At 50.8% G+C, this 23,718-nt stretch overlaps 1 protein-coding gene across 2 annotated transcripts in view; it reads left to right on the forward strand.

Moving 5' to 3' along the window:
* Positions 1-23,718, forward strand: part of AFDN (afadin, adherens junction formation factor) — a 114,132-nt gene that overhangs the window by 44,692 nt on the left and 45,722 nt on the right. For both annotated transcript variants that reach the window (XM_052645878.1, XM_052645879.1), the window contains exons 7-12: positions 5,523-5,634; positions 6,936-7,103; positions 14,841-14,935; positions 15,608-15,870; positions 20,975-21,044; positions 22,266-22,384. In XM_052645878.1, the coding sequence (XP_052501838.1) occupies positions 5,523-5,634; positions 6,936-7,103; positions 14,841-14,935; positions 15,608-15,870; positions 20,975-21,044; positions 22,266-22,384 (827 nt within the window). The remainder of the gene's footprint in view (positions 1-5,522; positions 5,635-6,935; positions 7,104-14,840; positions 14,936-15,607; positions 15,871-20,974; positions 21,045-22,265; positions 22,385-23,718) is intronic.

Below are 23,718 nucleotides of genomic sequence, written 5' to 3' on the forward strand. Positions count from 1 at the left end.
TGGGAGTTGAACGTGGGCTGACTTTCTCCCTGCTGTATTGTTAGAATCTGGTAAACTGAGATGTGGGCATATGTATAAAAGACAACCTCCTCCCTCCATTACAAAAGTAGTTTGTGTTTCTGTTTGTTTTAAACTAAGTATAAAAAGACAAATCGAAGAAGATAAAAATTCTCTGTAGTTCTAATACCAAAGGATAAGCGATATTTACGTCTTCATACATACCCTTCCAATTTTTATTTAGCATATATACTAATATATAGGTAACAATTTTATTTTCGTAAAATCTGCTTTAGTGACTGTTTTCTTAACGTAACAACTCAGCATTTAAATGAATCTTGGTTTGCTGTTTGTCACTAACCAACATTTGGTTGATAGACTTAGTTGCCATCCATAATTTCTTGGAGATGAAGGTTGTGTCTTTGACCTGAGTTCTCAAGAAATAACAGTGAAATTTTATACCTCAGAATTGATTTGGTCACACTGAGTAAAATCAAGCAGATTTTTTCTCTTGTAAGACAAACTTTCTGGTAAATCCTTCACCTTTAAGTCAGTCCCAAGTAGGTATTAGCTTCTTTGTAACCATTATTTCTGTCAGAATCTCATTGAAAGTAGGTTTTAAAAGGTGTCCTCCTCTCTTTCATCTCAGCAGTTGATTGTTAAATAATCACAGCGCGGTAGTCCTAGTTCCTCCTCCCACAAGATTATTTAGGGACAATTTACAGTACGATATGTTACATGTGCTAAAGTTTACCGCACTGTCAGTTTTGGCCAGTCAGCACAGGGACACCCCCAGAAGCTCCCTGTGCCTCTTTCTGCTGTGTGTGTCATTATGTGGGTGTGGCGTAGCTTGTTCGTCCATCACCTGTTGATGGAATTTGCGTTGTTTCCAGTTTTCGTTTTTTAACTCCTACAGTAAAACTGCTGTGAGCATACGTTGTAGGTCTCCTCATGGAAGTACTTCTCTTCTTGAGTAAAGACTTAGGAGAGGGCTCAGTCCCACAGGAGGCACATGTGTGAGTGTCCAGCGTGGCTGTACCACTTACAGCTCCCCACACGTAGACGAGAGACCCTGTTGATGTGTCCAGCGTGGCTGTACCACTTACAGCTCCCCACACGTAGACGAGAGACCCTGTTGACGTGTCCCGTGTGGCTGTACCACTTACAGCTCCCCACACGTAGACGAGAGACCCTGTTGACGTGTCCCGTGTGGCTGTACCACTTACAGCTCCCCACACGTAGACGAGAGACCCTGTTGACGTGTCCCGTGTGGCTGTACCACTTACAGCTCCCCACACGTAGACGAGAGACCCTGTTGACGTGTCCCGTGTGGCTGTACCACTTACAGCTCCCCACACGTAGACGAGAGACCCTGTTGACGTGTCCCGTGTGGCTGTACCACTTACAGCTCCCCACACGTAGACGAGAGATCCCGTTGCGCTCTCTGCACTCATCTCTCGTTTGGTCGATTGTCTTCCCTGTTCGTCATTCTGATGTGTGTTGTTGTATCTCACTGTGGAAACTCTTACGTTTCCGTGATGATCTGTATATATATTAAGTCCCACGTGTGATACGTAGGCTGTGGATGTTTTTTTCCCAGTCTGTGGCTTGGCTTGCCTTTTCATTTTTTAAAGTGGTATCTTTCAATGATTAAAATTGTTAAAGTCTAACTTGGTAATTCTGTTTTAGCATTCTATACTTTTAAAATTCTATATGAGATTTGTTACCTCCAAAGTTGTGAACACTTTTACCGGTATTTTATTTTAGGAGTGTCATAGCTTTAGGTCTTACACTGGGGCTGTATGTTCCGTTTCAAGGTAATGTCTGTGTATGGTATGACGTTAGAGTCACTTCTGTGCCCACACCCAGGTGACCCAGTGCCATTTGTTACAAAGGCTTTCTTTGTTCCCTCTGTGCTTTGGTACCTTTGTGGAAAATCAGTTTGCCATATATATTTTTGGTTCTAATTCTGGAATCTGGTGTTTCATTTACATATCTTTTTGCCAATATCAAGCTATATTGATTACTGTAGGTTATTATAAGTCTTTTAAAATCATATTAAGTCCCTATTGCACTTTTTCCTTTTGCTTTAATAAATTGCTCTGGTTATTCCAGCTTATTTGCATTTACACGTAAGTTTTAGAATCAGCTGGTCAGTTTCTACATAAAACCTGCTGGAATTGTGGGTGGGTTTGCACTGACTGTAGACGACTCAGAACCCTAGCAGTGCTCAGTCTTTCACGCTGTGAGCCGAGTGCTGTCTGCTCTGAGCTCTCAGCGGGGCTGGTAGTGTTGTTACGGAGGGAGCTAAATACGAGGCCTTACCTGAGTTTTATGGCTTTTTCTTTTTGTTGTAAAGCTGAGAATTTATATTCTGTTGGAAAAACCATTTGCTAGATCTATAATTTTATGAGTAAAGCCCAATTTTCAGCTGAAAATAGATGAGAAGACAGATGTTTTTATCCCATTGAGATGACAATAAAGGAATGAAAATCCCTGTGTAAATGCACAAGAACAAAGGGCACGAGAGAAGAGATGGCAGTAGTTGTGAACGCAGTCCTCCCATCCAAGTACTAACCAGGTCCGCCCCTGCTTAGCTTCCGAGACCAGGCGCTTTCAGGCTGGTGTGGCCGTAGATATGAATGCAAGACCTGAAGGAGGCGTGTCTGACTTGCTGGGCCGGAAGCCACCTGCAGAGGGGCCTGCGTCCTAGCCCAGAGGACCCAGGAGTACGGGGCTCCAGCGCTCGCCGGCAGCATTGAAAACCGTCTCAGGACAGGCTGTCCCGAGAGTTGTTTCCGGGAGTAGCCTCCACCAGCCTGCCTGCCCCGTTCTGGCTGCCCTGTCCCTCCCCTCCTGAAGGCCCTGGTCATACTGCGGGGTTGGGGTCCTGGCATAGCAAGGGCTTCACCACAAGCAGGAGGATGGAGGGAGGCTGTGCCCCGAGTCCCGACAGCCAGAAGATGAGCGATTCCTTCCAGACGGCGCCGTCTCTCAGGGAGGAGCAGCCTGTATGAACTCTGACCTGCGGACGTCCTGGCTCACTAGCAGGCACCCTCACCAGAACCACCTGTTCTCCCTGGGCTCGCCATCAGTGTGAGAGGACGACCCGGACTCAACAGATGCTGGAAAATGCCTTTAAAGTGAAAGACAGACCAACCCAAGCAGATGAGAGAACCTGAGATAAAAGAGACAAAGCAGATGGAAGCGTTCAACAGCCGAGACTTGAGACAGAAGGGCTGGGCCGGTGCTTGGGGGAATGGACCAGGGTGCTGTGGGAGGATCGTGCAGAGAAGGGCCGGGGGCCAAGTGTTAGCGGGAGGGCTGAGAGGGGGTGCGAAGGACATCTGCAGAGGGCAGAGAGACGGGAGATGGGGAGAGTCAAGGTCTCCTGACGGAGGGCCAGGCACAGAAAGCGGTAGGAAGTGGAGAGAGAGGTTGTCCAAGAAATAACACTAGTGTGTCTCCCAGACCTGAAGGATTTGGGTTTTTTGGGTCCGTTTTCCTCATACTTCCAGTTAATAACCACTGTGGAAAGTGTCTGAGGATGAAAACAGCAAAGCAGTGGTGTGAATAGAGGCTGCGCTGCCGAACAGGGGCCTGACCCTTTCCCACCTGGGCCTCTGAGGCTGTGCCCCGAGGCTGCAGCTCGGCCACCGCCGCCTGACTCTTGGCGCTGAGGCCCAGGGGTCTGCCAGGGGGGCGTGTCCTGTGTGTAAGTCTGTTCAGTGATTCTCAGTTGCTTGAAGCTGCGTTTGAGAGACTGTGTGGTAGGAGACTTCATGCTGTGTATTTTCCTTTCCTTAATTTCCACCTGATTTTATTGATGAAAATGAGAAAATGAAAGCGCACTTTAGTCAGAGTCATGAAGTTATGAAATACTTTCTTTGGGCTTTTTCTGATAGTCTCTTTGAAATCATTTGATGATGCTTTTGAGGGTCACGTAGTTTTGGGGGTTTTGTTCTAAATACTGTGTTCTTGAGCATTTTTTTCTTTTTTTCCCTGCTAGTTTAGGCAGAATGAGTTAGGGGTTGATGATTGTTTTTATCCTTGAGATGGAAATCCTTTGCTTTCTTGCCCTCTCACTGATCATGTGGTACGAAGCTCTTCGATACTCACTCACTCATCTCTTCTGTCTCTTCAGCGAGTTACTCAGTGCATAGGCGGGTTCCGGCTCTTTGTTAGGCGCTGTGCTGACTGTGTTGGATGCTGTGTTAGGTCAAAGCTGAGACCTGCCTTCAGAAGAGCTCACAGCAGAGGGAGACAGGCCGAGAATGAGAGATGCAGGCATCGGGCAGCGCCGAGCGCCGAGGTCGGGGAAGGCTCCCTGGGGGAGCAGTCCCTGCGCTGAGGGGTGAGGGAGCCGCTCGCTGGACCCCGAAGTTGGGAGGGGCGTGCAGGCGCAGTGCCGCGTGGGGTCTTGTGGCCTGGCAGAGAATCCGGAGACGTTCCGGGGGACTTGCTCTCTGAGGCTGCATGGCAGGGTGTGAGACCGAGGAGACGAGTGCAGGTCAGACCCTGGAGCAGCGTGCGTTCCAAGCCCAGGATGCAACGTTTAGTACAAGACACTGTGAGGAAACACCAGTTACTTCAGCATAAGGGTGTGTCGTATTAATAATAAACGTCTTTTTAGGGTAATTTGTAGCAGTGTAGAGAGAAGTTATACGGTTCTGTAGACGTCCAAGCCACTTGGTATATGCGCATATGATGTAATTGGGCATAATGTCTGTTATAACATTATTGAATATAACTCAAGTTTGAAAATAATCTCCAGGTGCCAGTAAAGCTTTGTTTTCTGTAGTCGTGTGTTGGTTGGTGTTGAGAGATGGGCTAGAACTCAGCAGGGCATTGGAGACTGGGCCCTGGTCACTGGCTCTTTTCTCTCTGTCGTGGAGTTTTTTTTTCCAATGATTAAGAAAATTGCTTGCCGTTAAAATGGAATAAAAAGGAAGACAGCGCTACAGATGTGTGAGTATCGTGCATGCAGTATCTTAAAAGCCCTCGTTCAGTGAATGGCCGTGTACTGCATCTAAACTATCTGATTATAACTTAATCAGAAAATGAATTTTGTACGAGGAAAGGAAAGCTGATCTCTTCTGCTGCTGCTCTGTGGTTTTCCTGCAGAGGACGTGTTAGATGGAACTGCCTTCTTAACACCCGTGTGACAGTGGGAGGTAGGCTGTGGGCCGGCGGGTCTGCGGTGACGCAGTCCTCTTTAAGAACCTCCTCACAGGTCGAGCACCGCAGGCAGCCTGCCGACAGAGTGTGTCGGGGAGCAGACCCGACTAGCGTTCGGGGCGGACAGAGGGCCAGGCCAGTAACGGCGGTCTGGTCAGCTGGCCGAGGTTTCTACTGGAAGCTGTTCCCTCACTTTTGCCCCCGTTTTTCAGGACTGTTTATAGTGTTTGAACAATTCAGGTCTACAGTGACTTTTTTTTTTATTTCCTCAAAAACAAAACATTATTTTAAACACCCGCTGATTGACTTTTTGGGTGTAGTCACAGGTAATTCTTACTTCCTCTTAGGTCATGCTTCCTCCCGGAGCCCAGCATTCGGATGAAAAAGGTGCTAAAGAAGTTATCCTCGACGATGACGAGTGTCCTTTACAGACCTTCAGGGAATGGCCGAGTGACAGAGGTAAAGCGAGGTTGCGCCTGCCAAGGGATTAGCTCTGGGGCACTCTGGGGCACGGGATAGGTTAGGGTCTAACCTGCCGGAAGAGGCAGGTGTGCGTGGCAGTGTCTCTTGAGGACTGTGTGCTGGGCCATCTTCTGCCTCCTGCTGGACTTGCTGGGGGCTCCTAGCTGGTCCCCTCTTCCTGAGGCTGCTCTGTGCCAGGGGCCCTGGCAGGAGGCCTGGCACAGACTGTCACGTGGCAGCAGGGCCGCTGTGTCCTGCAGAAGCCAGACCAGAGCGCCTTGTCAGGTCGTGAGGGGCTGTCACCTGTTGGCACCTGGTTCTTTCCCTGCTGACCAGACGGACTGGTGACGTTTGGACAGGCTTGTCGTAATAGGGGAGCTAACCTTCAACCCTGAATACTGTCTAACCCTTTAGTCATTTTGTATAAGGAATCCAGACTTTCCACTGCTCAGGCAGTTTCTCCTGATTATTTCAGAGTGGTGAGGGCATACAGGTGGCATTTTTGATGAGAGGACAGTTTTCTTGCTTTCAGAAATGCTACTTAAGCTCACTGTTGCTCAGTGGAGGGCCTTGGCATTGACGAAGACGTGAAAACTTACTGCCAGTTAACCCTGACATATTTGAATGTAGATTGGTACTTTCGAATGTACACTTGCTTCGTACATTTTCTGGACAGTATGAAGTTAAACTTAATTAAAGTCAAATTGCTCTTAATTGTGACCTAATTCAGTTGAATTAAGAGTGTATGTGCCTATGTATTCATGTGAGCTGTGTTCCCACATGTGTGTATGGCCATATCGATCATAGGGTCATTTGCCAATAGAAGCGTTTATTCTGAAATAGGTTGTTTTTAAAGCATATAGCGTGTTTGCATAATTGTTAATTTAAAATGCTTTGGGGAAATTGCTTACAAGAGTTTTCAAGAACACAAAGTTAAATTGCGTGAGCTTCTGTTAATTATGCCTTGGGCAATGGTATGCGATGCTAAGTTGCTTCAGTTGTGTCCACCTCTTTGCACCCCTATGGACTGTAGTCCCCCAGGCTCCGCTGTCCAAGGGATTCTCCAGGCAAGGGTACTGGAGTGGGTTGCTGTTTCCTCCTCCAGGGGACCTTCCCAGCCCAGGGCTCAAACCAGGTTTCCTGTGTCTCCCGTATTGGCAGGTGGATTCTTGACCACTGGAGCCACCTTGGGAGATGTTAAATTGCATTTTCCTGAGGAACCTTGGGCAGTTGATGGTCGATCAGCTGTTCATCAACATTCACTTGAGTCAGTTGATAATTTAGTGTTTCTGTTCTAGGGATTTTAGTCTTTCAGTTGAAGAGGAGGCCGCCAGACCACATCCCAAAGAAAAGTAAGAAGCAGACGGACGGGAAGCCCCTGCAGGGGAAGGAGAGAGCCGACGGGCCGGCCTACGGCTCCGCCCTGCCCCCCGAGAAGCTGCCCTACCTCGTGGAGCTGAGCCCGGGTGAGCAGGGCCACGCTGGGCGTGCTGCGCTTTGTGGTGACCCTTACTCGGACGGCCTGTCTTTTGGTTGACATCCTTTTCTTTTTTTAGTAGCCATCATAAGATGGTAGTTATTAAAAAACAAACCCTTAAGATCCTAGGATATGTATGCTTATGCATAAGAATAAACCTACTGTGCACAAAAATGGATATTGAAAAACAAAATCTTAAGTAGTGAGTACAGAGAGGTTTGAGACGTTTAAATGATCGACTCCCTTTAAAAAATTTTTTTCCCAAAATAAACTTGTAAAATCCTTAAGCTACTAAAAATCAGGACACCGAGACGTGCTTTTCTCAGGACAGACTTTCTAGAGGCAGGTGTGTGTGTGTGTCACACCGTCGCTCAGTGTGTGAGCGCCCTAGAGAATATCTGGAAACATAGCTGTCTATCCAGGAAGCCCATGCGTCAGAGGAGGCTGTGTGCATAGTTTTAAGTGCTAATAGACTGAGTGTACATTGGGTCAGCCTTCTAGACTGTGTGTGTGTTTCACTCTCTTAAGCTAAAGCTGTTGTTACAAGTTAGCCATCAGGTAGAGAAATACACTGACTTTCTTAAAATGTCTTATACACACACATTGTTATATAATGTACTTAATCTGCTTACATACTTGATAAGTGTGTGACACGTGTGTCATTCAGCTGAACTGAGTCATTTCTGTTTATTTGGTTAAAATGGTGCTGTGTGACCTGTACCGTAAAATGCTATCAAGAGCAGAGTCGACCTTCCCACCCAGAGTTTCTTTTAAATGAAGCTTAGCAAGTACTCCTAGAAAAGGTTAGCTGAAAGCAAACTGTTACGGAGATAGCCTATGGATCCTTGGGCAGGAAGTATGTTTTGCTCTTTGATTCCTGAGTATTTATTTTTGCTCACAAAATTATGGCTCACTAATGATGGGCCGTGGTCCCTGTGGTCCAGGGCGTCCGCTGGGTGGTGTGCTGTTGATGCAGGTGAATGGCTGCTGTCTCGGCTGAGGGTGTAGTTTATAGTCCGTGGCCCTGTGCTGCAGGCAGTAGCTTCTATGTCTGAAGGTTTTTGAAAATCGATCAGCTGTTTGTGGGGAAATGTGAGTATTGCTCTGTCTCTGAGTTCTCTGGCTGAAAAGGTCATGCACACTTCGGTTTGGAAGCCTGGCGTGTCTGCGTCCGGGTGTGGGGGTTGGTGCTCAGCCGTGGGAGCGGTGCGCGGCGGCTGGGAGACGGCCGTTGGTTTTGAAACTTGGTCTTTGGGCATTGGGTCTGTCCTTTAAAAGTTTGCATTACGTGCTGGAAATTAATGATTATTTTCTCCCAAACCAAAGTGTTTGAAGATAGTAGTATTAGCCCATAGAGACTTCATACACAGCAGCTAACATAGAATAGTTTGAAATGAAAAACAGCAAGTTGACTTGGGTGGTAGCAGAGATAGGATGACAAGTGCTCCCCGAGTGCTTCCTAGGTGGCAGACGCTGTTCTGGGCCTTGGAGGTGGAGCGGCAGCAAGTCAGATTAAACCCCCGACCTTGGGACTCACGTTTCGGCGAGAAGTGCTGTTTTGACTGCTTACCTCACACTTAGCGTCTCCCAGGTTGTAAACTGCATAGAACTGTTTCACAGGTGTAGAGGGATGGATGGGGGGATCCTGCGCAGATGCCAGCTGTGTCCTGCTTGCCACTGGACACTGGCAGCGTGCATCACGCACGGCCCCCGCCACTTCCAGTCAAGGTCGCGGAGCTGCCGCCCATGCCTGGGCAGCGGGTGCAGAGGGGCCAGAGGTCTCACTGCCCTCGTGCGATTCGTGGTCTCAGTCTGAGCAGGCGGGCGTCGTGCGCCCGGGGTTCTGCCGCCCTGCCAGGTGCGGGGCCGCGGGGGAGCCTGTCTGCTCATGGAGGCCACACTTGGGGGTCACGGAGGCAGGCCCAGTGCCTGCCACGGGCTTCTCACCCCAGAGCCCCCAGGCCTGCCGGTGTGGCCGCTGCGCGCTAAGCACGGTCTGCACGTGGAGTGAGGGGGTGTTTGCCGCCCGCCGCTGCGTGCTGGCGGGTCGGGGGTGAGGACCGCATCGCTGCGTGTCCGCCAGCACGTGTCCCCTGTGGGAGTGGGGGGAGCTGAGGCCCGCAGGGGTTGTCCAGGCTCCTGAGATGTGGGTGGACGCTTCCACTGTCTTTTGGGGGGGACGGGGGCAGCGAGTCACGTTCCTTCTCTGGGCAGAAGCAGTCGGCTGCCCAGGCGGGGGGGGCCTCCTTGTGCTGGACTGGCAGCTGCCCGCCCTTGGCACTCACCTGTCGTCTCAGTGTCTCCCCAACAGCGGGCCGCGGCCTCTCGTGCGCGCCGCGTGGAGCACGGCTGTCGTGTCCGCGCCCCAGGCTCGGGTGATGCGCTTTTCCCACGGACAGTCGCCCCTGCAGCTCACCCTCTCTGTCTCTCCCCCACGCCTTCTGCATGGCCTCTGTCCTGCTGCGGCCTTCACCTGGGTGCCGTGCATGTCTCCGACCCCAGGGAGAAGGAGCCACTTTGCCTGCTACGGCTATCGCACTTCTGAAGGTAACGCTATGCTTCCTACTACTCTCCTACCTAGAGCACTAACCGCCTCACGGGCAGAATGATGCGAACTGACCACATGCGTGATGTGTTCGTTTTTCAATTAATATAAATAACGTTTCTTAAGAGTTTAATGTCCTATCATTTTATACGTATCTAGTATTGTTCCATATCCAGAATTCATTTACGAGAAGCTTGTTTTGCAGAAATTTGCAGTTCTTTTGTTCAGGATAAGTTTTAAGTGAGAATTTGAAGTGAAGAAGGGAGAGAGTGGTTTTCTCGACCGTCGACTCCGCTCTCCCGCAAGACAATCAAGAAGAGGGGGCGAGGCAGGGGAGGAGGAGACGGACGGGGAACAGACAGCCTGAGACCCAGGCCCAGAGAGAGAGGGCCTGGGCTGAGAGGTGGGGCACAGCGCGTGGGGAGGGCCACGTGTGTGATGCCCCAGGAGGCTGCAGAGGAGGAGCCCACTGGCCAGAGGGTGCCACTCACCCCTGGCCCCTAGTGGGGCCCTCACTGGCGTCCGCACCGGATGCAGGGTGTCTTAGTGCTTTCCTCGTTCTCCTGGTTGAAACTCAGCTCTTGTCAGCAGAGTTGTGTTTCTTACTTGGGGTTTGTTTCTCAATTTTTGTGCAGTAGAGTCTATCTTAGATAGTACATGGAATTATTTCTTTGGCCTGTTTTACTTTCTTTTTTTTTTCCACTTTTATTTATTTATTCATTTTATTTTTTTACTTTACAATACTGTATTGGTTTTGCCATACACTGACATGAATCCACCACAGGTGTACATGAGTTCCCAGCCCTGAACCCCCTCCCACCACCCTCCCCATATCATCTCTCTGGGTCATCCCAGTGCACCAGCCCCAAGCATCCTGCATCCTGTATCGAACCTAGACTAGCGATTCGTTTTATATTTTAAATGTCACTTTCTGCATGTTGAATGTAATAGTCAAATACGTTCTCATGTATAAAGCTTATTCACCTTTTAGCATCTTATATTGGTTTGTTGAACTTTGTCCAAACTGATCATACAGATCTTCATCAGATATTAGCCAAACTTGGAGTCGGGGGGGGGTTTGCTCATTTTCTAAAGAAAAACAGAAACGAGTGGCGCTTATCACCTGCGCCGTGTGCTGCGTTTAGTCGCTCGGCCGTGTCTGGCTCTGTGGTCCCCACGGACTGCAGCCCACCAGGCCCCTCTGTCCATGGGACTCTCCAGGCAACAACACTGGAGTGGCTTGCCATGCCCTCCTCCAGGGGATCTTCCCAACCCAGAGATCAAGCAGTATTTATCACCTATTTTGATATAATATATAAATAGAGTCTTAGACATGTTTCAGTTATTATTTTATTCCTGAAAAGGACTCTAATGTCTTCCTGTGTTTTTTAATTTCATACTCTAAAATAATGGAACAATAGAGAGAGAAATACATTTCTTTTTTCACCTGGTGTATACCAGAAATACGCATGATACAGGCATCAGCTTCCCTAAAGTGCCCTTAGTTTTTATGCCAGTTCTATTTGAGGAGACTTAGTATTTTGGAATTTTTTTTTTTTCTAATAGAGTTAGTGAAAATATTCTCTTGATAGTCATGTTTAAGTAAGATTCACATTTCTTATTTGGTGGTTTCATAACTGTTCTCTTGGTTTGCTGAGTGTGAGCTCTCTGGGCACGTGACCATCATCCGCTTCCTCACTGTGCATCTCTGGCGTCCAGCACGGCGCCAGGGCGTGCTCCTGGTCAGCCCTCCGTAGGTGCGCGAGTCCCCCCGCTCAATCCGCGGGGGGTGGCCGGCAGGACCCCGGCCCCTTCGTCCAGCCGGCCGCCCCGAGGCGGTGGTCGGGGTAGAGGCCGAGCTGACTGTGTGGACGTGCTGCCGACCGAGAATGCAGGCGCCCTTGGACTCGCTCTCAGGCTGTGTTCAGAGTGGTCTCTGGGAGTGCTGGAGAAAGCCGCAGCAGACCAGCGTGCGGGGCAGAGTGCACAGTGGTGGAGGCGTGCTGGCAGAGTTGGGAAATGAAATTCAGGGTGAATTTCAGAGGAAACACCAGTGAGTCAGGTGTTGGATGTCGGACCGGGTTTTCTGCAGCTTGTTCGGTAGCCCTGAGTGGGTCTCTGACAGGTGTGTGAGCACCGGAGAAGGAAGAAGCTGGTCATCAGGTTGTTCCATCCGCTAAAGGTGGATGCTGCAGGTTTGCTTCTGGGTGGAGGTGGGGTGTCTTACCTGGACTTTTTGTGCCTTTTGAATTTTAGACCATGTGATTGTGTTGCACACCTATTTGACTCGATGGACATGAGTTTGAGCAAACTCCAGGAGATGGTGAAGGGCAGGGAAGCCTGGCATGCCGCAGTCCGTGGGGTCGCAGAGTCGGACACGACTGGACAACAACACGTATTTTTAAGGCCAAAGCACAAAAGTTAAAAAAACTTTGAAAACCTCTGGGGAGAAGCTCTGGTGTGTGTGGTTGGGTTCCTCAAGAGGACTTACCTCCGCCTTTGGGCCACGCCAGAGCTTGAAGGGAGAAGGGTGTTCCCGCCCTGCAGGCAGAAGCAGTGCTTACAGAACTCCTGTTCACAGAAGGGAAACACGGAAGGGTTTGTGTTACACAGCGTTTGTGTTACACAGTGTCCGGCCCCTGAGATGACTGCTCTTGCTGAGGAGGGGCGCGCGGACCCGCGAGGACAAGTCGGCTGCTTGCACATCCCTTGCCTCCATTTCCGTTTCTCCGCACGGCCCCTGGGCTCCCCTCTGTCTCTGGCACCTGTGTCCCCCGTTTCGGGTACTCAGGACACACCTGTGAAGGTGTCTCTCGTGTTATTCCTGGGGAGCAGTGAGAGAGGAGGGACTTGGAAAGGTGGCTTCTGCTCGCCTGTCGGCAGGCTTCTGCCTCAGGGAAGTGGTGAGAAAGGAGAGGATGGGGACGTCTGTAGCGCTCCCTTTCTTGCTGCTGCTGCTGAGTCCCTTCAGTCGTGTCCGACTGCGACCCCATAGACGGCAGCCCCCCAGGCTCCCCCTTCCCTGGGACTCTCCAGGCAAGAACACTGGAGGGGTTGCCATTTCCTTCTCCAGTTCCTGAAAGTGAAGTCGCTCAGTCGTGTCCGACTGACAGCGACCCTGTGGACTGTAGCCCGCCAGGCTCCTCCGCCCGTGGGATTCTCCAGGCGAGAGCACTGGAATGGGGTGCCATTGCCTTCTCCTTTCTTGTTATGCTTCTAAATTCGTGGCTGTAAATGTCCATGTAAAAAAGTTTGTATTATCAGGTTATTAGCTCACCAGATGCCCTTCAGAAGCATTCAGAATTTCAGAAGAAAGCATCTGTTCATTTTTCTGTCACCGCTAAACACGTTTTTCATATTCTTCTTTTTTTTTTTTAACATTGTAATTGAGAGAATTGTTCTTGATCACTAATTTGCTTCTTTTGCTTTCTTTGTGATTCATTAGTGTAATTTTGTGTGGCCATATTGCATTATTCTGTTCTCTTCGTTTTTAGTTAGTAGCTACTCACTGTTAACCGGTCCCGGCTTTACCAGATGCGCGCTGTGGACCACGGTCCGTGCTGAGTGCCAGGTGTAAAGAGACCATTTAAGACGCCCTTCCGCGCCGGAGCTTGGGGGTGGGGGATGAGGAAGCGGCCGCCGCGGGGGCGCAGCAGGGCTGACGATGCCTCTCAGCCGGGACTGACCCCAGGGCTGCCCGAGGTGTTGAAAGGCAGCAGAGTAACACGCCCCTGGCAGTTCTGACGGAACTGGTCCATCCAGGAAGGCCCCACACGATGGATGCCCCATTCTGAGTCAGCACTTGGAGGTGACACAGAATGGCTCAGAGGAGGCTTCAGCTGTGGCCACCTCCGGCCGGGGTGCCCCGTGTGGGGTCTCTTTGGGGCGGAGCCCATGGAGCCCGGCTCGGTCTCCTCCTCGCCCGATCTCAGGTTGCTGCGGTGGCCTGCAGAGAGGAAGCCTGTCACCAGGCTGCTGCTTTGTGCGCTCACAAGTCAGCGGCCGTCCTGACGGCTTGCCTGCCCGTGTTCCCGGGGTTGTGGTCTGTGAGAGTTGGGGCCATCCTGTGTGTGCTCTGGTGTGCTCATCCCCGACCCCTCGGTGAGTGGGTCTGAAGTCAGCGAGCCTCCGGTGCGGCGGGGACCCGCGAGGCTGCTCTCCGGCCCGGGACCGCGTCCTGATACAACCATGTCAGGGCTGAGGCCCGTCCCCACCTCTGCGCCGGGGCTGGGGTCAGAGTGGCCTGCGCTAGCGGGGATCTGGGGTTGAGTGTCCGGGCCTCAGTGGGCAGGGGTCTCAGCGCATGTGGTCCCCCTCCCCCTCCTCCTCGACCCCCTGGCCACCCCATCAGGTCAGAGAAGTTCATGCGCAGCCAGGGGGAACATCTCCGCGGTTCCGGGAAGTTTAAAATGACACAGAAAGCTCCAGTCTCCATTTATGCTTCTCCCCAGTTGCGCTCTGGGGAGGTGGGCGCCTCACCACAGTTCCGACTGGTACTCAGTGCGGTGGCGGCTGGGGAGTGGCGTGGGGCCGCCTCCCCGGGTCTGCCCCTGGGTCCAGGAGAGAGCTCGCATTTCCCCGGGTCTGCCCCTGGGTCCGGGATGGGGTTCTCGTTTCCCCGGGTCTGCCCCTGGGTCCGGGATGGGGCTTGCGTTTCCCTGGGTCTGCCCCTGGGTCCAGGAGAGGGCTTGCGTTTCCCTGGGTCTGCCCCTGGGTCTGGGATGGGGCTCGTGTTTCCCCGGGTCTGCCCCTGGGTCCGGGATGGGGCCGCCTCCCCGGGTCTGCCCCTGGGTCCAGGATGGGCCTGTGGGCTGTGTGCTGGGCTTGCGGGGCAACGGCCAGTCTGGAGGCACCCCGTCTCCTCCCTGGTCTTCATTCAGGACCCAATGGGTCCAGGACCATGTGGCTGGGAAGCGCTTTTTATGCGGTAAGCAGCTTGGCAGGAGCGCTGGTACTGGTGCCTTGCAGTGTAGTAAGCAGAAGCTGATACGCTCGTGTCTTCATCTGCGTTTTGTGCATCCAGCTAGTTAAACTGTAGGATGTGAACCTGGGGAGTTCTTTGAGAAGAAACCCTGGGAACTGCGTGGTTGTCTTTTCAAGGATTGCCCGTTTGCTTGTTTCAAATCATGTGGCGAGAGCCTTGTGATTTGACTCGAAGTGAAGCCTGTTCTCCTCCCGCAGACGGTTCTGACTCCAGAGACAAGCCAAAGCTCTACCGCCTTCAGCTCAGCGTCACCGAGGTCGGGACCGAGAAGTTCGACGACAGCTCCATCCAGGTGCGTGGGCGGTGGGTGGGGCCGTAGAGACAGGCGGCGTGCGAGCTCCTGGCTGCGCGAGCTCCTGGCTGCGCGAGCTCCTGGCTGCGGCGTGAGCGTCGGTCCTCCAGCACCCCCAGGGCCCTGGCCTGCTCGCTTTTCTCCGGGACACGGGGCTGCTTTTATAGGGTGCTTCAAGAGACAATACGGGCAGGCGCGTCCCCGGGCCCACATGCAGTGGGAGGCTCGGGCTGGACTGGGCCAGGTCCTGGGTGTCTGTGCGTGAGGACGTTCGGCCCTTGCCTCTTGGGGCCGAGCTCGGCAGGCCACTCTCTCTGCTCTCATTTCTCAGCTGTGGAGCCACGGGGCCGAGGACCCGTGTCCTCCTCCATCCTGCCCACGGCAGAGCGCTCCAGCGATCCGCCTGGATAGATCCGTCATCATCTCATAGCATGCGAGAAGACCGTATGCTTTTTAGTGTGCCTTGCATCAAGCTTCTGGAAGCTAAAAGTGAAATAGCTATTTGACAGTATTTATTACTTTTTTACCATTGAGGGAAGTTCCCTGAAACCACCCAAAATCCAGAGTTTATTAGGTTATATTTATCATGAAAGGGGGACTCCAGAGTCTTAAAATTCAGTTTTAAATGCTCTGTGCTTGATGGAAGTTCCTTGGATTTTCCTTCCTTCCCAGTTGTTTGGTTCAGGCATTCAGCCCCATCACTGTGACCTCACGAACATGGACGGGGTGGTCACGGTCACGCCGAGGAGCATGGACGCGGAGACCTACGTGGGTGGGCAGCGCATCTCGGAGACCACGATGCTGCAGAGCGGGGTGAAGGTGCAGTTCGGGGCGTCCCACGTGTTCAAGTTCGTGGACCCCAGCCAGGACCACACGCTCCCCAAGAGACCCGTGGACGGGGGCCTGACCGCGAAGGGCCCCAGGCATAAGTCTGGGTAAGAGCACTGGTGCCTCTGAGGATTCCGGAGAGCGCAATCATGCCGGAGCAGATGCGAGTTAGCCGGGGACTGTGTTTTGCTGTCTTTCAATTTCTAAAAATTCAGAATTCACCGTCTGTGGTTCAGGCTGGGTTTGGGTTCGTTTCAGAGAAGAAGAAAGGAAGGTCTTGACTTCGTCTTGAAATTGGAGCTTGTGGCTGTTTTTTAAATTCTCTTTAAATTTTGTGTTTTAGCTGATACTTTAAAGCCGTACTTTGAGTTAGAGTGTTCTGAATCTAGACGACTAGGCTGCTGTTGGGTTTTGTTGCGACGCAGCTGCCGCTTGTGTTCTGGTGATAGAACGGGGTCTTCTTTAAGGAACTTGTGGTGCTGTGGCTCCCCCTGGCGCCTCTCTGAGGACCTGCGACGCGAGCCTGTGGCTGGAAAGGGAGCGCTCACTGCCTGCGGGCCGGGAGGAGGGTGCCCTCTCTGGCAGTGACTGTTGTCAGCGAGTGTGCTGGCCCAGGGCTTCCCTGCTTCTGGTGTTCAGGCTGCTGGGCGGGGGTCCCGGGTCAGCAGACGCGTGGCCTGCCCCGCGGTGTCGCATGCCCGCCCTGGCCTCCCAGGCCGCTTCCAGCTGTGCCTGGGCCTTCCGTCTCCCACGTTGTCTCCTGGCGGCTCCTCAGCGGGGGATCCAGCCTCGCCACGCCTCTTGTCTGCAGCTGGGCTGGCTTCTAGGCGTTGTGCTGTCTCCCTTCCGATGGTGTTCACTGTAGCATCCCTGTCGCAAACAGTCCTGTGAGCTTCTGTGCCCCCGTCAGTCTCTCGGTCTTGCTCGGATGTGCGTCTGTGAGAGCTCGGCCTCCTGCTGCTGTTTTGCCGCAGAGGGTCCTGCTTTGTGGGGCTGCAGTGTCTTATCTAGTCACGTCTCCGGGTGAGCCGAGATCATGTCAGGGTGGTGCCGCTGTGGAACTTGATCACTAGTATCTTTCTCCTGCGAAACTAGTGGAAACGGCTTAGTAGTTGACTATACTGGTACTTATATGTACATCCATAACTAGCTGTGGCGCCCCACAGCTCTGTTCATCTGTCCATGGACAGCCAGGAGGTTTCCCTGTCCCAGCGATGAACGTCGGGGCACCTGTGTCTTCAGTTTTGATCTTCTCAGGGTATATGCTCAGTAGTGGATCATGTGCTAGTTTTATTCCTAGGTTTTTTTTTTTTTTTTAAGGAATCTCCATCAGTTTACATTCCCACCAACAGTGCTAAAGGGTTCTCTTTCCTCCACCCCCTCTCCAGCGTTTGTTGTTTGCAGAGTTTTTGAAGACGGCCATTCCAACCCTGTGAGGTGACGCCTTTGTGGTTTGGGCTTGTGTTTCTCTAATAATGAGTGAGGCTGAGCATCTTTTCGCGTGTTTAATAGCCATCTGTATGTCTCCGTTGGAGTTTTTTTTTTTTTTTCCCTGGTATAGAGCTGCATGAGCTGCTGGTATATTTTGGAGATTAATCCTTGGTCAGCTGTTTCATTTGCTATTATTGTCTCCCATTCTGAGGGTTATCTTTTCACTTTGTTTATAGTTTCCTTTGCTGTGCAAAAGCTTTTAAGTTTAATTAGGTCCCACTTGTTTATTTTTGTTTTTATTTCCATTCCTCTAGGACATGGGTCACAGAGGATCTTGCTGTGATTTATGTCAGAGAGTGTCCTGCCTATGTTTTCCTCTCAGTTTTATAGTTTCTGGTCTTACATTGGGTTCAGTTCAGTTCAGTTCAGTTCAGTCGCTCAGTTGTGTCCGACTCTTTGCAACCCCGTGAATCGCAGTATGTCAGGCCTCCCTGTCCATCACCATCTCCTGGAGTTCACTCAGACTCACGTCCATCGAGTCCGTGATGCTATCCAGCCATCTCATCCTCGGTCGTCCCCTTCTTCTGCCCCCAATCCCTCCCAGTGTCAGAGTCTTTTCCAATGAGTCAACTCTTCGCATGAGGTGGCCAAAGTACTGGAGCTTCAGCTTTAGCATCATTCCTTCCAAAGAAATCCCAGGGTTGATCTCCTTCAGAATGGACTGGTTGGATCTCCTTGCAGTCCAAGGGACTCTCAAGAGTCTTCTCCAACACCACAGTTCAAACGCATCAATTCTTCGGCGCTCAGCTTTCTTCACAGTCCAACTCTCACATCCATACACGACCACAGGAAAAACCATAGCCTTGACTAGACGGACCTTGGTCGGCAAAGTAATGTCTCTGCTTTTTAATATGCTATCTAGGTTGGTCCTAACTTTTCTTCCAAGGAGTAAGCGTCTTTTAATTTCATGGCTGCAGTCACCATCTGCATTGATTTTGCAGCCCCAAAAAATAAAGTCTGACACTGTTTCCACCATTTCCCCATCTATTTCCCATGAAGTGATGGGACCAGATGCCATGATCTTCGTTTTCTGAATGTTGAGCTTTAAGACAACTTTTTTTACTCTCCTCTTTCACTTTCATCAAGAGGCTTTTTAGCTTCTCTTCATTTTCTGCCATAAGGGTGGTGTCATCTGCATATTTGAGGTTCTTGATATTTCTCCCAGCAATCTTGATTCCAGCTTGTGCTTCTTCCAGTCCAGCGTTTCTCATGATGTACTCTGCATAGAAGTTAAATAAGCAGGGTGACAATATACAGCCTTGACGTACTCCTTTGCCTATTTGGAACCAGTCTGTTGTTCCATGTCCAGTTCTAACTGTTGATTCCTGACCTGCATACAGATTTCTCAAGAGGCAGGTCAGGTGGTCTGGTATTCCCATCTCTTGAATAATTTTCCACAGTTTATTGTGATCCACACAGTCAAAGGCTTTGGCATAGTCAATAAAGCAGAAGTAGATGTTTTTCTGGAACTCTCTTGCTTTTTCCATGATCCGACGGATGTTGGCAATTTGATCTCTGGTTCCTCTGCCTTTTCTAAAACCAGCTTGAACATCAGGGAGTTCGCGGTTCACGTATTGCTGAAGCCTGGCTTGGAGAATTTTGAGCATTACTTTACTAGCATGTGAGATGAGTGCAATTGTGCGATAGTTTGAGCATTCTTTGGCATTGCCTTTCTTTGGGATTGGAATGAAAACTGACCTTTTCCAGTCCTGTGGCCACTGCTGAGTTTTCCAAATTTACATTGGGTAGAATGGACATTTTAGCTATATTAATTCTTCCAGTCCGTGAACACGAAATATCTCGTATCTTCCATTTATTTGTGTCTTCTTCCATTTCTGTGATGAATGTCTTAAAGTTTTCAGTGTATTTGGTTTTTACTTCCGTGGTTAAATTTAGGTGTTCTCTACTTTTTGATGCAATAGTGAATTGGAATTGTTTTCCTAATCCCTCTGACACTGTTACTAGTGTGTAGAAACACGTGGTTTTTGGCTCTGCAGGTCTTCGTTGCAGCACACTGGGGCTTCTCTAGTAGTGGGACACGGCTTAGTTGCCCCGCAGCATGTGGGGTCAATCTTACTTCCCCAACCAGGAATTAAACCCACACCACGTGCATTGGAAGGCAGCCTGTTCACCACTGGGCCACCAGGGGGGTCCCATACATGAATGTTGAGTTTTGTCAAATCTTGTTCTGTGTGTGTTGAGACAATCATGTGATTTTTACCCTTTTTTTGTTAACGTGGTGTACCACGTGGATTGACTTGTGAGTGTTGAACCATCTGGCATTGCTGGGATCAGTCACTGTTATCTTGGTGAATGAGCATCTTACTGTATTGTTGAATTGGGTTTGCTGATGTTTTGTTGGAATGTTTGCGTCTGTGCTCAGTGGGAATGTTGATTTGAAAGTCTCTTTTCTTGTGGTGTCCGTCTTGTTTTTGGCATCAGGGCGATGATGGCTCGTAAAACGAGTCTGAAAGTGTTCCCCCACCCTCTTCTATGTTTTGGAATAGTTTGAGCATTTGTGTTAACTCTTCTTCAAATGTTTGGTGGAACTCACCAGTGAAGCCATCTGGTCCTGGACTTCAGTTTGTTGGGAGGCCATTGGTTACTGATTCACTCTCCTTTCCAGTGATTAATCTGTTCAGATTTTCTGTTTCTTCGTGCTTTAGTCTCGCGAGATTTTGTTTCTAGAAGTTTATCCATTTCTTCCGGGTTGTCCAGTTGGGGCATTGTTGTTCATGGTGGTGTGTTCTGACGTGTCTCTGTGTGTTGACTATAGTGTCTTCTCTTTCATTTCCAGTTGACTTGAGTCCTCTCTCTCTCTCTGGGTCAGTCCAGCGGGAGGTCTGTCTGCTCGTCTTCTAAAGAGCCGTCTCTTGGGGTCTTTGCTGCTGTCCCTCCAGTTGACTTGAGTCCGTTCTCTCTCTCTCTCTCTCTCTCTCTCTCTCTCTCTCTCTCTCTCTCTCTCTCCCCCCCTCTCTCCCTCCCTCCCTCTCTCCCCCTCTCTCTCCCTCCCTCCCTCTCTCCCTCTGGGTCAGTCCAGCAGGAGGCCTGTCTGCTCGTCTTCTAAAGGAGCCGTCTCTTGGGGTCTTTGCTGCTCTCTTTCAGTCCCTGTCTCGGCTATCTGCGCTCGGGCTTCGTTTGCTCCTCTTACCCCGGTTCCTCAAAGGGCGCCTGACGTGTGTGTGCTTTTAGCTGCTGACCTGGGCTCTCTGTCTTCAAAGCCTTGGTGGTGGGCTGCCCCCCGGACATCTCAGCTGGCATCGACGATCTGTGCAGGGTGATGGGCCTGGTGCTGCCGATGGACCCGTGTGTCTGTCTCGTCTGCGTCCCTGAGCACCATGCCATCGTGAGCTCTGCAATCACGTCATGGTCGGGTCACATCGTTCACAGACCCAGAATGCAGTGCAGATGGGTCCATGTTACACTGGAAAATTAAGAAACTCACACAGTAGAAGAGCTCCTTTTTTTCTTTATGATTCTTTTCAATTTTGTGTTCCTTGGTTTAAAAACTCGATCTTGAGAGCATTCAGTATGTCTTGGAAAAAACAGTTCATAAAGTTAGTATAGTTTGCTTTTAGTCATTAGATTCATAGTCTGATAGTAAAGTGATTTCTTGAAGATCTTTGCACAGATATTTAGCAATTTGTACTGTTAAGAAGAGACTGTCTCTGATTATTTGAGAGCTATTAATTCTGTGGCTTTCTTGTTTTATCTCAACAGAATTGTTCAGGAGACAACTTTTGATTTAGGAGGAGACGTTCACAGTGGAACGGCCTTACCAGCAAGCAAGGTGGGTGCTTGTCCGTCACCAATAGGACCGTGTTAACGTGGCAGGGCGGCAGTGGTGAACCTCTGATGACACCCGCAGGGAAGCATGGTGCAGGCTCTGCGGGGCCTGTGTGCGGGCAGCCTGTGTCTCGTGGTCCGCGGGAATGGCCGCAGAGGCCAGGAGCTTGTGCTTTTTCTCCAAGCGGTGTGTCCCAGGCTTGTCCTCTAGGACCGGACTCCTTGCTCAGATCAGGTCACCCCAGAGGTCACGGCTGCTGCGCTTGTGACCTCAGCTTGGTCCCAGCTCCCGGCCACCTCCTCCTCTCTGCAGGCACCACTCTTGCCCGGGACCCTTCTCTCCTGCACCGTGCTTGCTCTGGGTGGCAGCCTGCTGCCGGGGAGAGGCTCTCCCACCCCGCCTCGACCTGGGCCTGAGACGGCAGCTGCTTCTTTCTCTGTAGTTGCGGTCTTGCCCCTGGTTCCTAGGGTGGGTTGGTTGGTGGCTGGGACACGGGGAAGCTGGGTCTCTCCACTTCCCTGTCACTGTTCTATAACATAAAAGTCGTACTACACGCTGTTTACAACATGCAGAAAAGTGTCTTTTCAGAGCAGGCTGTGCAGCCTCATTTGGGGGCGATGCAAGGAGTGGGAGGTGCGTTCCGCGCAGGGTATGTCACTCCCTGCTTGGCGGGCTCCGTGCCTGCGCTCAGTGCCTACAGGGAGGGCACTGAGAAGTCTGGCAGAGATTTTTGCTGCAGTGAACTTTGCACCTGAATGTGTTGGTCTGTTCTGATGGTTCTCTGAGCGTTGGCCGCCATCCCCACTGGCCTCAGGCTGCTGACAGTGGGCACTGCTTGGAGGGGCTTCTATGCCCCACGTGGGTTGCTGTGTGGGTGTCCTTTCCTTGTGTCGATTAAGGGCAGGACGTGAGCTAGTTTCTGCACTGAGTTCTCTGTTGGGGTTTGCGCTGTCATGAGTGAGCTTGCACATCCTTTCTTAAAACAAGTAAAATAGAGACCTGCCTCTTCACACCGCGCGTGTGCTCTCTCCTGCGTCCTGACCCGAGAAGCGCGTGGGGTTCAGATGCCTCGGGGGCCCTCTCTGCCCAGGACGTGGGCTCTGAGTGCTCGGGTGCACGACTGTGGCCCCTCTCCCCGGCCCCTGCCCGCATCCCCTGCGACACCAGGTGTCACACACGGTTGGCCACATACTCTGTTTAAGCGCCTATGTCTCCCCGGCTCAGAGCGCCGCCAGGCTGGACAGCGACAGGACGCCGTCCGCCTCCAGCACTGCCGAGCGAGGGATGGTGAAGCCGATGGTCCGCGTGGAGCAGCAGCTGGACTACCGCCGGCAGGACAGCAGGTGGGGCAGGGCCCTGGGTGCCCGGGGCTGGGGCGGGCACAGAGGGGCTGGGTCAGGGGTCCGCTCTCAAGGTCCAGCTGACACCTCTGGGATGTGGGCAGAACCTTACGGGTATTTCCTTTTCATGTCACCGAATTAAAAAAGAAAATGCTTCATTGACAGTCGTATCCCTCACTTTATACCTCGACCATGTCTGGGTGAAATAGGAGACTGAATTAAAATGTTGCTATGTTAAATATGGTAGCTACTCTGTAAAAACAGGAGAAAGGGAATTTTTAGAGGATTTTAATCGTTTGGTAATTTTTATTTTTAAGTAAGCCTAGTCATTTTACCCATATCTAGAAGAAGTGGCGTTGAAGCTCCGTGTTCAGGAGTCAGAGTGCCCACCTGCCCTTTCCCTGCTCCAGTGACTCTGACAGACGAGATGTCGTTTCTGCTGCGGGTGGTGTTCTTGCTTAGATCCTTTGAACAGAGAGCTTGGAGCTTTTCTTCCTTCCTTTTCTCAGGGTTTCTCAGTGTGCGTCACCTTAATAAGTCGGGGTCCTGTTTCCCTGTGACTGGTAGCATGCTTCGGTGTGGGAGGGCAGATGGTTCGGTTCGGTGCTGAGATGGAAGCAGGGAGCATGGTTTGACTCTCACCATCACCGTCAGCAGTGGACCTCAGGTTGTTGATGGAGCCCTTCGGACCGTGCAGCTCCAGTAACCAGGGCATTGGCCAGAGCTGCTCGGGGACCAGTTGAGCGACAGGTTGCAGGTGCAGTTCTTACATCTTGCAGCAGAGGGCACTGTGCCTCCTAAGATTTTAGTGACATTCATCCCAGTCATTAAATCTGTAGACTCATACGGGATCCTCATGTTTTTACCTCGTTTTTATTGTCTGCTTTTGGTTATTATTCAGTATTTTTTTGTGAATTTTTTTATAATTACAGTATGAATTATATTTCAGGTTTTTTTTAGCTATAATAATGAGTAGTCTGCTTTCTGTGTCCATGCTTGTTTTTGGCAGCGTGTTATAGAGTACGATGTTCAGGATGCTGAGTTAGTACTATGCGGAGTACCTCCGTCTGCTTATAAGGTGATCAAGGTGTATGTATAGTGGTTCTTAGCCCACAGATATTTGAAGAAGCAAATAACTGATATGGGGCAGGGGAAGACTGATGGGCATAATGTCTTCAGGATATGAAAAATTAATAAGTATACACAGTTAATAAGTAAATGTAGTATAATGTGGCATCAGAATAACCATGTGATGATGAATTGTATGTTAGAAATTATTTTTTCTATGAGCATATATCTTAATTAAATTTTTTGCAAGGTCCTTTGTTTTGGCAAGA

Source organism: Budorcas taxicolor, chromosome 9 (genome assembly GCF_023091745.1).
Source record: "Budorcas taxicolor isolate Tak-1 chromosome 9, Takin1.1, whole genome shotgun sequence".
In the NCBI taxonomy this organism is placed as follows: Eukaryota; Metazoa; Chordata; class Mammalia; order Artiodactyla; family Bovidae; genus Budorcas; species Budorcas taxicolor.